At 49.8% G+C, this 14,786-nt stretch overlaps 1 protein-coding gene and 1 long non-coding RNA gene across 2 annotated transcripts in view; one reads left to right on the top strand and one right to left on the bottom strand.

Moving 5' to 3' along the window:
• Positions 1-14,786, bottom strand: part of LOC309650283 — a 490,920-nt gene that overhangs the window by 418,921 nt on the left and 57,213 nt on the right. The window contains exons 8-9 of the long non-coding RNA XR_014257498.1: positions 10,924-11,086; positions 9,466-9,646 (exon numbers count right to left, since the gene is read on the bottom strand). This is a non-coding gene — a long non-coding RNA (uncharacterized lncRNA). The remainder of the gene's footprint in view (positions 1-9,465; positions 9,647-10,923; positions 11,087-14,786) is intronic.
• On the top strand, positions 1,566-3,871 carry LOC309650281 (paramyosin, short form-like). Its single transcript, XM_082441497.1, has 4 exons — positions 1,566-1,590; positions 1,685-1,780; positions 3,205-3,339; positions 3,675-3,871. Exons 1-4 carry the CDS (start codon positions 1,579-1,581, stop codon positions 3,702-3,704), a joined length of 273 nt encoding a protein of 90 aa, XP_082297623.1. The 5' UTR covers positions 1,566-1,578; the 3' UTR covers positions 3,705-3,871.

Below are 14,786 nucleotides of genomic sequence, written 5' to 3'. Positions count from 1 at the left end.
AGATGGACAGATTGCTGAGCTTTCTTTTATCTGAAGATAAAAGATCATGGGGAAATCAGAGCAAGGCATGACGAATTATTGCACAAAAGGGCTGGAAAAGGCTTCACAGAGGCAGTAACATTTAAGCTGCAAGCTTAGAAAATTAGGATTGTCTTTTGAAATAACTACTTTTAGGAAAGTTAAAGAATTCCTTGTTTCATTTTTTATTTTTTTGGACCACACCACATGGCATACGGGATCTTAGTTCCCCAACCAGGGATCAAACCCGCGCCCTGCGTGGTGGAAACACAAAGCCCTAATCACTGGACCGCCAGGGAATTCCCCCAAAATTCCTTGCTTTAAAAACTATTTTTTGAATTAGCCAAAAAAATAGAAAAATACCAACCATATTGTCAGCATTTTGGGATCTCCTATTCTAGGCTCTTGTTTCTATACATAAATATGATATTTTTTGTAAACGTGATCAATCCTTTTGCAACTTTTTTTCATTTAACAACGTGTTGTGAACATATTTCTATATTTTAAAATAGTTTTCTATGATACAGTTTTTTAATGGCAGAAAAGCAGTCCATTTTAGTTGTGTATTATGGCACATTTATTTAATCAGTCTTCTACGGTTGGATATTTTTAGACTGTTCCCAATAAAAATTTTTATGTTTAGAAGATTGTATGACTAACTTCTTCATAACTAAATTTTCACATATATCCATGATTACTATTTCCTTAATATTCCTAAAAGTAAGTAAATTCCTGGAAGTATATATTCATGGTCAAAACAGCAAAGACATTTATGATATGTTGTAAATTGGTCTTCAACAAAGTTGTCCCAATTTTTACTCCCATGGGGAAAATAAGTGAGAGTGCTTAGCTATTATTTTTTTTAATCTTCACCGATTTATGGTTGAAAATGCCTCATTTTAAAAATTCTTATTTCTTCGATTACTAATGAGGTGGAACATTTTGTCGTATTTTTGGCTATTTGTATTTCTTCTGGTGTGTCTTAGCTATTTGTACTTTTGCCCTTTTATCTTAATGATTTGTCTTTTTTACATATTAAGGAAGGAAATATTTTTTCGGTAATGCACATTGCAAATGTTTTCTCGTTTGTCATCATCCTAACAACTCCCTGTTGTCCCCCAGAGAAGGGGCAGGAAAGAGGGAAAGAGGAGGAAGGGGAGGAGAAGAGAAGGAAACACCTTCTCCCAGCAGGAAAGACCCAAACACATTCTTCATGCCAGCCTCCCAGGGACGTGGTCACCAGCACCTGTGCACTTTCAATGTGAAACAATTTTTTGGCTAAAACCTACAAGGCTGTAGACACACGAGTAACACAAGTAAACACCAGGGAAGTCAGAGCTCCCCCCAAATTCTTTAAATGCTTATTTTTAATTATTCCCAGTTCTCTTCTATTAAAACAAACTTGGGCTTGTCCTTCACATGGACCCCTCCCTGGACGGAGGAACTAGATCCCACGCCACCCTCTTTGATACTTTGATTCCTGGGTCGGCAGGGAACCCTCCGCCAACCTCCCCTCTGGGAGGGGATACGAACGGAAGATACGAACGGAAGGTGGAGGAAATGACTTACCAGGTAGGCAACGGCTCTCCTGCATCCCCCGGATCAGACCGGACAGAAGCAGCGGGGGAGGGGGCCCGGGGCCCTGGCACCGACGCTGTGTTGGCAGGCCGAGGAGGACCGCAGGAACATACTCAGGCTCCAGGACCTGGTGGGCAAGCTGCAGGCCAAAGTGAAGGCTTCCAGGAAGCAGGCGGAGGAGGCCGTGAGTAGGGGGTCCCGGGGGCGCCCTGGCCCCGAGCATGAGTCCGTCCGTGTTTCACAGCGCCCGCGGCAGCTGAGGCCTGAGTTTTCATTTGCAGGCTATAAACACAAGCTCAGGACGCCTGCCCTTTCCCTCCCCGGTCTGCATTATGCAAACCTGCCCCACCTCCCCCTCCCCTGGGCTTCCTGCCTCATCAGTCCTGGCCCCGCCCCTCCATCCCTTCCCTCTGCCTCAGCCCACCTGGCTTTAATCCCACCCACACTGGCTGACTCCACCCACCCCCAACTTACTCAGAATTCCCTGCCCTGTGAGCTAACCTTGAACACCTGACCCTAATTCACATCATCCCATCTCAGCCCTGGCCCTGGCTTCTACCACCTCCATCCTTCCCTGGCCTCCCTAGCTCCCACCCTCCGGGTCATCCTTTTTTATCTGCCCTTGAGCAAACAGGTGAAACCAACAGTGAGGAAATAGTTTGGGCTGAATCCCAAATATCTTCTGGGGACACTAGGTCTGGAGGATGTTAATAGCAGGAAGTTGGGGCAGCAGGTGGGGGGGAGGGGGAGGTATTTTACAGAAAAGAAATCGTTTGGGAAACTCTGGGTTACACAGAGTTGGATGGGTGGCTTTACTTCAAAGATTTCTCAGATTTTGCAGGTAATATGGGATGGACCCCATAGTGGAAAAGGCGCTCTAGATTGTAGCATTTCCCACCCTTTAATGGACCTTGGCATCTCTGTACTGGTGGCAGAGCCTCCCACAGGACTTGTCCTGAGGAACAGAACCTGGGGGAGTCTGCCCTAGATAAATGACTGAGGATGTGGCTCCCCCCCCCACCCCCATCCTCTTTACTCCCCGCCCAAGAGCCTGGTGCTTCTGTCCTGACCTCTGGGAAGCAGATCTGAACTGGTTAAGTTGGGGGAGGATCAGTACAGTTGCAGCAGGACTGGCCAGGCTGGAGGGGCCCCGGGAGGCCGCCTTCATCAGAAACCCCTGGATGGCCCTCAGACTCATACAATGCCCTGACTGCAGGCAGACAGTACTGGGAGCAGGCCCGGGGCAGGGGTGGGGGGTGGGGGGTGGGCGCTGGACCTTTGGTCTCTGACAGCTCCACATGCCTTGGGACACTTGGATTTCCTCCAAAGAGCTCCGGTGCTGGGGGGATGGCAGAGAGGCGGGGTGCAGGGGGACATGCAGGCATCCTGGGGGGCAGCAGACCCGCTAGGTAACGAGGCAGTGCACACAGGAGCCAGGGGCACCGTCTTCACCGCTGCAGAGCTCAGCTTTCCCTCCTCTGCCCTCAGGGAACTGGGGGCCCAAGCTCTCCTGGTTCCCCAGCTCCCCAGAGGCCATCAGGGACCGGGGGCCTCAGCGCCAGAGTGAGGGACTCCCTCAGCCTCCTGCCCCCTCCCCCTTCCGTCCAGGAGCAGGGGGGCAGCACGCAGCCGTCCAGGTGCCGGAGGGCCCAGCACGAGCTGGAGGAGGCCAAGGACCGGGCGGACATCGCCGAGTCCCGGCTCAGCAAGCTGAGGGCCGAGAGCCGAGACATGGGGGCCCAGGTGAGAGCAGACTTCCTCCCCAGACGTCCTAGGACCCAGGACCAGGCAGCACCCAGCAGAGTTTGGAGGGTGCCTGTCAGCGCATCTTCCCCGCTGCTGGCCGTGCATCCACGAATGTCTCTGCTTTAGCCTGGACCCCCGTGGTTCCAGGCTCACGGGAGCAGTGCGGGACCAGGGGCCAGACCACCCTATCATCCCCGCCCCTCCCTGTTGCAAGAGGCGCTGCCCAAGAAGCCCCTGCTTTTGGGAGGATTCACCCCAACTCCGGGAGCTCGACTGGTTTGTTTTTACAACGCGCAAAGGGAGATAAAGCCACGCCTGAATATTTTTCTGAGGCTCCAGCATCTCCAGCTGCCCCCACTTGAAGACAGTGCCCCGCCTCACCTTTGGTTTAACTCATTTCCTGCCTAGGATTCTTTTTCTCCCCCCAGAAGATGGAAGAATGAGCCCTTCCCAATGCCCGTTGCCATGGGACACCTCGGGAAAACGGAGAGAAGGTGTCGTGAGAAATAAATTCTCCTGACTACTCGGATCCCTGGCTCTGCTGTGTTTATCATCACCGTCCATTCCTCCTCCGTGCGGTGGTTTTCAGATTCTTGCCAGGTTTATTTATAAACTATAAAGAAAGTAAGGGATGTGAAAGCAGCCCCTCCTGGCCCCGAGAAGGAAAGGTGGAAATCCAGACCATCGCGAGATAGATCACCAGCTCCCCAGCAGTTAAAAATAAAAACCCTTTCAGACAATCATACCCCTTTTTCTGCCTAGGAACTCATAATTCTTTCCAATTCAGTTCCCCTAAATTTACAGACAGGGAAACTGGACCCATCTAGACTAAGCACTCTGACTGTAGTTGTCTAGGGCGGTGGGAGACTAGACCCCAAGATCCCAGGCCCCCCAAGCAGGGCTCTTTCCACCAAGCAGCTCTGCTTTTCCATCCCATGCCCCCCAGCGGCCGTGTCTCCACTCCTCTCAGACCACCCACAGCTCCCAGAACATCTTTGGAGGTAGTAGGCGCTCCTGAACCTGGGATTCATTCCTGGGAGGACAGATGCTTCGGGGAGGACTGCCTAGGGGCTGGCCTATCCTGCAAGCCCTGCTCCTCCTCTCCACGCACAGGGATCCTTCCCCCGGTGCTTGAGCCAAGGGTGAGGGGCGCAGCTAGTCTCAGGGTCACTCCCAGATCCCAGCCGGATCTTGCTGAGTGTGATTATGTTGGCTTGCTTACCCTGAAGGGTAGTAAAGCAGCAGGACAAACAAGGACAGGATCAGAAGCCAAGACTAAATCTGAGCCTCGGCCTGACCACTTAGTAGCAACAGCTGTGTGGCCTGGGTTGGCCGCATACATTCCCTGAACCTGGGTTGCCTCAATGGTCAGACTGACCCGTGTGGTCAGGGGCATGGACTTCGGGTTCCAGCAAACCTGGATGGAATCCCAGTATTATCACATACCAACTGTGTGGCCTTGGGCAACTTAAGACTAACGGTCTGAGCCTCAATTTCCTTATTCTGTAAGGCAGAGATACCAATAAAAATCACAGCTTCCCTGGGACAGATGGGGGGTTGGGGTGTTGGCAAGGGGTGCAGGGTTTCTGGCTTACTATGTACCAGGCACTGAGATGCACTCTCCTCTAACATCTTAGATCGTCCCTTCTCTCTGGCCTTCTAGATCCTCCTTTCCATCTCATCCCCAGCCCACCCCTTGTGCCTTTGACACAGTGGGGTTGGAAGTTAAGGATGGGTGGCACCGGTAGTGGTGGCAGGAAATGATTCTGAGGTCGGGTGATCTCAGATGTCTGACATCACCATCACCATCATCACCATCATCACCACTATCATCACCATACTCACCATCATCGTGGCTAAACTTGAGGACTCAAAGAGTCATTAAAAATGATCTCTTCAATCTCCTCAATTTTACAGACAAGGAAACCAAGGCTGTTCTCAAAGCCCCCAGATACCAGATCCTAATCCTACATTTCTGCCACCCTACTGCATCGCCCTCCCAATAAAAGTAATACAATTTCAAATACACGAACAATTTTGTATGATGCTGAGTATTTATGGGACCGTTTTCCTCTTTTCCATCCTAGCCTCCCAACAAGCCCATCAGGAGGTCAGGCAGATATTAATACCTTCATTTTCTAACGGGGTTGCAGATGGACCGTGGCTTTTCCAATGCTGAGCGGGAGCTGACATGGCAGCTCTTCGGACACACCGTACAGCACAGAGTCTCACACACACAGTGGCCTTCCCTCTGTGCGGGCGTGGGCTTCCGTGGTGAGAGCCCTGGGGGCCAACCTGCCGGCGTCCCAGTCTTGCCCTGCCATTCATAGCTGTGTGATTTGGAACAACTTACTTCATGACTTTAAGCCTCAGCTTCCTCACGTATAAAACGGGATGTAACAATGTACTTTAGAGGGTTATACTGAGAAGTAAGTGAGAATATGCAAGGAACGCCCTTGGTCTGGAGCCAGACACACAGTTTGTACCCTGGTAGCCTGTCACCATGGTGGGCAGAGGTAACACATGGTCTAAGGGCACAGGGGGAGTGTAAGACAAGGGTCCAGATGGGCTGGGGCTTTGACTGTGTCTCTAAGGAGCTTCCTCTGGTTTGAGGAGCTAACACACCATGCATTTGAGGGCCATCAAAAAAATGTCCTGGGCTTCCCTGGTGGCGCAGTGGTTGAGAATCTGCCTGCCAATGCAGGGGACACGAGTTCGAGCCCTGGTCTGGGAAGATCCCACATGCCGCGGAGCAACTAGGCCCGTGAGCCACAATTACTGAGCCTGTGCGTCTGGAGCCTGTGCCCCGCAACAAGAGAGGCTGTGATAGTGAGAGGCCCGCGCACCGCGATGAAGAGTAGCCCCCGCTTGCCACAACTAGGGAAGGCCCTCGCACAGAAACGAAGACCCAACACAGCCAAAAATAAATAAATAAAAATAAATAAATTTTTAAAAAAAAGAATATATACATATAAAAAAAAAATTCCTGTGGAATCACTCCTTTCTGACACCCCAACAAAAGCAGATCTGAATTTCATCTGCTCAAACACTCCCCAGGTCACCTGGAACTGCCTAGCATCTCTGCACTGACCTGGTCCCCCACCTCCCCACCCTGGGCCCCCAGATCTCCAGCACATCATACTTTCCAGAAGGCCTTGGGCAAGTAAGGAAATGTCTCTGAGCCTCAACATGGGGTAGGAAGTCCTGGAACTTCCTACCTCAGGATGAAGTTGTTGAAAGATTCCTGCGTGATGCTGTGCAAGAGATGTCCCCCAGAAACGCAGTACTGTGCAAACTGGAGATGTTTTACTAACAAGAATGATAATAATAATGATATCGTTGTTGTTGTCATTATTATTATTATCATTCAGCAGTGAAACCTAGCCACCAAACCTGGGCTTCGACTTCTGGGGCCTGGGAGAACAGAACCTACCCGGACCCACAGGCCTCTTCAAAACAGAACTTTGCTGCCACCTCCTGGCTATGGAAAGACATGCTTTTCATTTTGCAAATGACCTAGAGATTGCACCCCTGAAGTCTTGACATTAGACGTTCAGAGTCAGAGGTGTCCTTGGGAATCAGGATCATCGCATCCAGGCCCCTGGTTTTGCAGATGAGAAAATTCAGATTCGTGATAGGATCTGGTAACCCCACAGGATGAAGTGTCAGAGCCAGACGCCCAGGTCTCGGGGCTCCCAGACCAGGGCCCCCTCAACTGAGTGTCCATAGAAGAGGACCCTGCAGAATCTGAGATGGAGGTCTAGGACCGGACAGGCAGAGAGTGGGCCCCAGTGATGGCCCTGGCAGCAGAGGGTGGGACCATGGCCAAGGGTCTTCTCCCAGACCCCACTCTCCTCACCCCAGGAACCACCAGGCTGGAAGAGAAGTGCTGGCCCCAGAGTGGAAGGCAGTGGACCTCCACAAACAGCCCTCTGCCCCTAGCAGGGGTGGGCGATCAGACCCCGGGTTTCTCTGGGATGAAGATGGCCCGTGGAGCTTCCAAAAGTGAGTCTCTTGGCCCTTTTCCTAGGCCCAAGACAAAGAATCAGGGCGTCCACTCCACAGTGAGATACCCAAGTCAAGACCTTTGCCATCGGAACTTTCACACCCCTCCCACCTTTCTCCTGTCCCAGAAGGGGTCGAAACAATGGGTTTCCTTGCCCTCTGGCCTTTGGGTGGATCCAGCCAACAGGGAGCTGAGACAGAAAAGCAGAGGGGGAAGAGGAGAGAGAGGCCCTTTATTCCCTGCATCCCTCCCTGCAGGCAAAGGTCCCATTTCCTTCAGGCATCGCACTCCCCAGCCCTCTCTGTGTCCACCTCCAGTGACCGGTCCCCTCACCCCGCTTGCACCTGGAGCTCTGCCCTACCCCTGTGGCCTCCCTAAACCTGCCCACACCTCCCAAAAGAGTCTCTCCCTCAAACACCCCACACATTATGCTGATCTGAGTGTGTCGCCTGCTTCCTGCCGGAGCCCTGGCTGATACACACCCTACCCTGCACATCTATTTCCCTGCTCCACGGCCCGCCTATGGAGCGGGGCCAGCTGACCATGCAAAGCACCACGACCTCGCTGCGGCCGGCGTACATCTCCAGGTCATAAATCCCATTCGGATCGCTAATGACCCACTCAGTTTCACTGCACACTTCAGCTTGACACAGACCTCCCCTCAAATCAAGCTTTTAGGATTTCATCCAGGTCCCTTTTTTCCATTTAAACTCATAGCTCTTAAACCCAGGAAGAAGCAGTCCTTTCCTGCTGAGATCTAAGTGGCATCGGTGGTGTCCTGGAACCAGCTCGTACCAGCTCGCAAGAGCCAATTATAAAAATTTTTAGGAGTTCTGTGAACCAGTTCTTAAAATTAAATTTCATAATTTACTTATTACTAAAATTAAATTTTGTAATATTGCAATGAGATAAATTACAGATCTTCCTCGACTTACGATGGAGTCACATCCCAGTAAACCCACTGTAAATTGAAAACACTGTTAAGTCAAAAATGCATTTAATACATCAAAACTACCAAACACTGTAGCTTAGCCCAGCCTCCCTTGAACGCGGTCAGAACCCTTACATTAGCCTATAGTTGGCCAAAATCATCTAACACAAACCCTATTTGATACTAAAGTGTTGACTGTCTCGTGTAATGTACTGAATACGGTACTGAAAGTGAAAAATACAGTAGTCATCTGGGTGCAGAATGGCTGTTAGTGTATCAGTTGTTTCCCCTTGTGACTGCCTTGCTGCCTGGGAGCTGTGGCTGCGGCCCCGCCAGCATCACCAGAGGGTCAGACTGCATTCCGCTAGGCCGGGCAAAAGGTCCAAATTCAAAATTCAAAGCACAGTTTCTACTAAATGCATACTGCTTTCATAAAGTTGAAAAATTGTGAGTCGAACCATCGTTAAGTCAGGGAGGACCTGTATACTAAAAACAAAGGTAATAAAAAATCAATACAGGGCTTCCTTGGTGGCGCAGTGGTTGAGAGTCTGCCTGCCAATGCAGGGGACACGGGTTCGAGCCCTGGTCTGGGAAGATCCCGCATGCTGCGGAGCAACTGGGCCCGTGAGCCACAATTGCTGAGCCTGCACGTCTGGAGCCTGTGCTCCGCAACAAGAGAGGCCGCGATGGTGAGAGGCCTGCGCACTGCGATGAAGAGTGGTCCCCGCTTGCCACAATTAGAGAAAGCCCTCGCACAGAAACGAAGACCCAACACAGCCAAAAATAAATAAATAAATAAATAAAAGAACGTGAATTTCTTAAAAAAAAAAAAAATCAATACATATAACTAATTTACTACATTCTGTCATGATCTATGATTTATGACTATTAAATCTGTGTGGTAGAAATACTCTCCAATGGAGGGCTGCTTACATCTCTTCCTGTCTCCGCATTCAGTGATGTCACAGGGGATCCTGAACCTGGTGGTGGTGGAAATATTTACACCACGGAAACTGGCAAACACGTCAATGCAGGGCTTTTTTATTTGTTAGCTTGTTAAACATTTACCAGCACACCACTAAGTGGAACCAATGAAACCCAAGTAAAAACAAATGTGCAATTCTGTATATAAAGATACTGGAGTATGTAGGGCCAAGCCCACCCTCCATGTTCCCACAAGTCCTACCAGGTCAACTGATTCAAGGCAGCAAATTGAGAGGATTTCTCAGGGCTAAGAACTGCATCCTGCAGAGTGTAGGGAAGGTGGGGAGGACGGGAAGGAAATGTGGACCATGCCATCCAAGTCCCAATTCCACGGCTGGGGCATAGGAACTCATTCAGCTGTGACAGAAGTTCAGCTTCAATGTCTAGGCAAAAAAGAAGATTTATTGGTTCACCTAAATGAACATTTCAAGGGTAGTCAATCTTCAGGCTGACTGGGCCCACAGACGTGTAGTTGGATCTAGGTTTTCAGATGATTTCTTATTTTTCTCTTCCCATCTCTCCGTTCTGCTTTCCTCTAAATTAACTTTATTCCCAGGAAGGCTGCCCCTCTGTGATTACAAAATGGCCAGGCTTATATCCTGTACCTTACCATCTTATTCCAGCAGCCTAAGAGCTTCTCTTTCCCAGGAGTTCCTGCAAAAGCCAAAGGGCTGGTTTTCATTGGCTGTAATTGCCCGGATGGTCAGGCCCCTGGTCAGGAGATGGTAGGAGGATGTGAGGCTTTGACTGGTCAGTTCTCAGTCATGGGGGACCAGCTGCACCCAAATCCCATGAACCCAGAGTCAGGAGGGGTGTTTCCTATTCCTCCTACTAGGTCACACTCCTATTCCCAGAAGCAGTGTCGGGGGAAAAAGGGCACCAACTCTTCATTACGAGGGCTCACGAGCACACGGCCATGGGCTCTGCTGAGTCTGCTTTCTGCTTTTGGAACTGGGCTGCCTGCCCACAGGGTCACTGTGTGGACAAATCCATATGACAGCTGTAAACCCCCTGGCACAGAGTGCGCTTCTAAAATGCCAGCTGGCATTTTCCTTTCTTCCTTACTTATCTCTTTCCCACCAAAGAGGCACCACTGCTGACACAAGTTTCTCAGTCATAGGGTATGTATAGGATCTCTCTTCACTCACTGTGGACCCAGCTGGCACGGCAGACACCCCTCGTCCTTCAACACTCTGCTAGCGTGCAACTTCTCATAACATCACATCATTTCCTCCCCCACCACTGACCTGAATTCCACGTCAGGCCTCTCACTGCTGGCGGGAGAAGGAAAAGCCCAGAGCTCAGAGGCACTGCCCCAAGGCCAGGAGCTTCCTGTCTCACGAGTCAGGAGGGAGAGGTCCGGGTGGAGCCAGACAAAACATCTGGACCCAGATCAGGACACGGCTGGGATCTGGACCCAGGGCCAGCCCACAGCAGGCTGGTGGCACTGCCGGGGCATTGCTCCTTCTGGAGAGCAAGCAGACAAAGCCTCCGGCCAACAGTGGATTGACGGAGCGCCTATGACATGCCAGGAGCCGTTCTAAGCTCTGGGAACAAAGTGGGGAAATAAATAACAAGCCTTAGAAGTGCCTTCCTCCCAAAGGTATTACAAGTTCATCTCAAACCTCCAGAGCTCCACCGAGCAGCTCCTGACTCTCACCTGCCCCACTTGCCCTCTCGCATCCCTCTCTGGCCCCTTGGATTCTTGTAATCGTCCACTTCCTGGTTTCTCAGCATCACTAAACTGCCATCTCTTCAAGGGCCAGCACCGTCTTCATCATCTTAGAATCCTCTAGAGCAGCTGAGGCGGTCCATAGAGGTTGCTGGAAAGGATGAACATTCATAACAGCATTTTCACAATAATAAAATAATTGCAAATAACCTAAAATGCTTAGTAATCGAGGGCTCCCTGAATACCTTATGGTAATAGTTATAACAGTAGCTGACATTAATTGAGCACTTTTTATGTGCTAGACGCTGTTTTAAGAACTTGACATGCATCATCTCATTTAATAGTTACAAAACTTCTCTGCTAGTGGCTCCTATTTTCTCCTCATATTACAAGTGTGGCTCAGAGAGGTTAAGAATTTCCTTAATGTCACACAGCTAGTAAGTGGTAGGGCCCGAGCTTGCAATCACCACGCTAGTCTAGGATTACTTGGAGGGTTATGTATCCTTTAAAAGGCAACAGCACAAACAGCGTTTGACTACATGAAGATGTAGATATTAACATATTTACTAAAAGAAGTTAAATGAAAGAAGCTTAAGTTAATATATACATGCTGATGATAGCCCTGTGTCAGACAAGCCCACAATCAGGGTGATGAAATGGAGTTTCTCATCTCTTTGAGGTTTCATTTCTCTGTAAAGCTGTGTATAATTTTTTAAAGTTATCTACCTGTGAGTTTTATGCCCTCGGGGCTGGGCAACCTATTCCCTAATTTGATAGATGAATCCTGGCTGAGATGTTAGGACATGAGACTGACTCAATTCTGCTCCTTCCCAGCAAATGCATTTTACAAGGATCTTCTGAAACAAAGCCCTGGCTGAAGGCTGGCTTTGGGGGGGTCCTGAGAGATGGAGGAGGGGGCTTCCGGGTGGTGGGCATGAGGGATCTTTGTAGAGAGGGTCATAAAAGCGTCAACTTAGTCACAGAAGCATCCCCTGGGCGCTCAGAAATGCAGAATCCCAGGCCCTCCCACATGCAGTGAATCCAAATGTGCCCCTGAACAGGATCTCCAGGTGATCTGTGAGCACATTCAATTTGAGAAGCACAGATCTGGAGCGATTCTACTCACGTTGTGGTTCAGAGGCCAGTGCCCACCTCTGAACTGTTTGTTAACGGTCTCCCGCAGGATAAGTACAGAAATCGAGAGTGTTTGGAGGCTTTTAAAGCCATGTGACGACTGCAGTGGTATCCAATCTCCTGATCCGCGGACCACACCCCGACCATCGTTGGTGCTGCAGAACCGGGGCGATGAGTTGCATCTGGTGTGAGTGGAGGACTCGTCCTGCCCGGCAGGGCTCAGCATCACCAGGAGGGCTTGTTAGAGTGCAGCCAGCTGAGCCCCATCCCCAGCACTTCTGGTTCATTAGCTCTGGGGTGAGGCCTGGGCATCTGCATTTCTAACACACCCCCAGACGGTGCTGACGCTGCTGGTCCTGGGATCACATAGTGAGAAGACAGGTCCCGACCAGTGGGAAAGAGTTACAGGACCCATCTTCTCGTTTAAGAGAAAGAAGAAAGTTCTAACAATGCTGTGTAGCGCAGAAACAGGTGAGCCTCACTCTTTACAAAACGCTTTAACATTCCTTACTTCTCTTGGACCTCACAGTAGCCTTGTGGGCCAAGTTGGTACATTACCATTTCTATTCTAGAGATGAGGAAACTGACTTGTCCAAGGTCAAGTGGCAGAACAGGTCCACATCACCTGGTGGCTCACATGGAGCCTGGGTGGGAGTTTGGTCTGCTGGTTTTAAGACCCCTCCTACCTTAAAGAAACTGGGACCTCTTCTTTCATGAATTCTAGCCAGCTCACTTCACTGGCCATGCAGATTTCTCATCCTTTCTTCCCCAGAGATGAGGTTCTCCTTTCACTGGGGGTCAGGCTCTGGACTAAAGTGCTCAACCACAGTGAGCCTCAGACCCTACAGGGGTGACTGTTGTTAATGGGTTAATTGTTATTTTAGATGAATTAAATATTTTTAAATGCCTCAGTTTTATTTTCTAGCACAGTAAATAACCCTAGATAGGATCCACATAGACAAAAGCCCTTTGGGGTCCTCAATAATTTTTTAAAGTATAAAAAAAGGTCCAGGGACGTCCCTGGTGGCACAGTGGTTAAGAATCCACCTGCCAATGCAGGCGACACGGGTTCGAGCCCTGGTCTGGGAAGATCCCACATGCCACGGAGCAACTAAGCCCGTGCGCCACAACTACTGAGCCTGCACTCTAGAGCCCACGAGCCACAACTACTGAGCCCACGTGCCACAACTACTGAAGTCCATGCACCTAGAGCCTGTGCTCCACAACAAAAGAAGCCACCGCAATGAGAAGCCTGTGCACCGCAACGAAGAGTAGCTGCCGCTCGCCGCAACTAGAGAAAGCCCACGCGCAGCAACAAAGACCCAATGCAACCAAAAATTAATTAATTAATTAATTTTTAAGAAAGGTCCAGAGAACAAGGCTTTTGAGAACGGCTAGCATAGGACTTTAGCTAAACCTTGAGGGGTCTGTTGAGGACAGAGCTTTGGAAAGGAAAGTAGATTCTCCTTCTACTCCTCCGCCAGCACAACCTCAACCTGCCTCCAGGACAGCAAACCTCCCCAGGATGCAGGACAGGAAGAGGCAAAAAGAACCCTTCTCTCTTGCTTCCTTTCCTGGAACGTGCCCCGCCAGCCTCCCCACTGGTGTCACATGCTTCCTTTCCTGGAATGTGTCCCGCCAGCCTCCCCACCGGTGTCACACCCTGTCCTTCCACACAAATGCCCCTGGAGGTTTTCCCATCAAGGAAGATGATGCTGAGAATGCCTTCGCCAGCGGGAGAAGAGAGGGTTAGAGGGAGGAAGCGGCGCTGGAGAGCGTGGACGACTGTCTGTCGTCCATGCTTCTACACTGATTCTGCTGCTTCTGGACAAACCTCCAAGGAACAGCTTTGGAGTCAAGGTGAATTTCCCTGCTGCACTGGGTGCCTGGGGCTCTACACCTTAGCTTTCTGTAATCCCCCATCTCCTCCCCACCCCCAAAAACACACCCATGGGGGCACCTCCCCCAACCATCACATATCTTCAGCCTAAGGAACGACTGGTGTAAATGACCTGCGATCAGCCCATTGCCTCCAGTGTTGCAAAGCCCAGAGAGGATGAGCTACACATGCTCTCCTCCTGGCTGTAAAGGGTCAGTGTAACCCACGAGGGGCGCTCCAGGGCTCTGGAGAGAAACATACAGCAAAATGGTTGTGAGACACTCAGGGCAGGATCCTGTATTTCTTGGCCGTAGACACTCATGGGAGTGAAATATTTAAGGAAGAAATAATTCCAAACTTACCCAAACCCTTTAAGAGGAAAACACACAAACACACACACACACACACACACACACACACACCAGCTCATTTTATGAAGTCAGTGTATAAACTTTGATATCAAAACAAAAATTATAGGTTAATCTCGATCATGAACATGAACACCAATGCAAAAAATTCTAAAACATATATTAGCAAACTGAATCCAGCAACATATAAGAAAGATAGTATATCCTGGGATAAGATAGTATATCCTGGGTTTATTCCAGGATTGTAAATTTGATGGAACATTATAAAATCAATTAGTGTTAACACTCTACATACACAGATTAAAGGAGAAAAATCATATGATCGTTTCAATGCATGTGGGACAGGAAGGGGGCAGGGCACAACCGTTAAAAGAATGACAGCCATGGAGGACAGACATAAACTGGTTAGAACCTACTAGGACCAAGATAGCGAACAATTTGACTTCCAGTGGACCTTGCGCCTCATTATA

This window comes from Balaenoptera physalus (genome assembly GCF_965194825.1).
Source record: "Balaenoptera physalus genome assembly, chromosome: 20".
In the NCBI taxonomy this organism is placed as follows: domain Eukaryota; kingdom Metazoa; phylum Chordata; class Mammalia; order Artiodactyla; family Balaenopteridae; genus Balaenoptera; species Balaenoptera physalus.
Note: the sequence above shows the minus strand (reverse complement) of the source record. Positions and strands in the feature narration are given on the sequence as shown.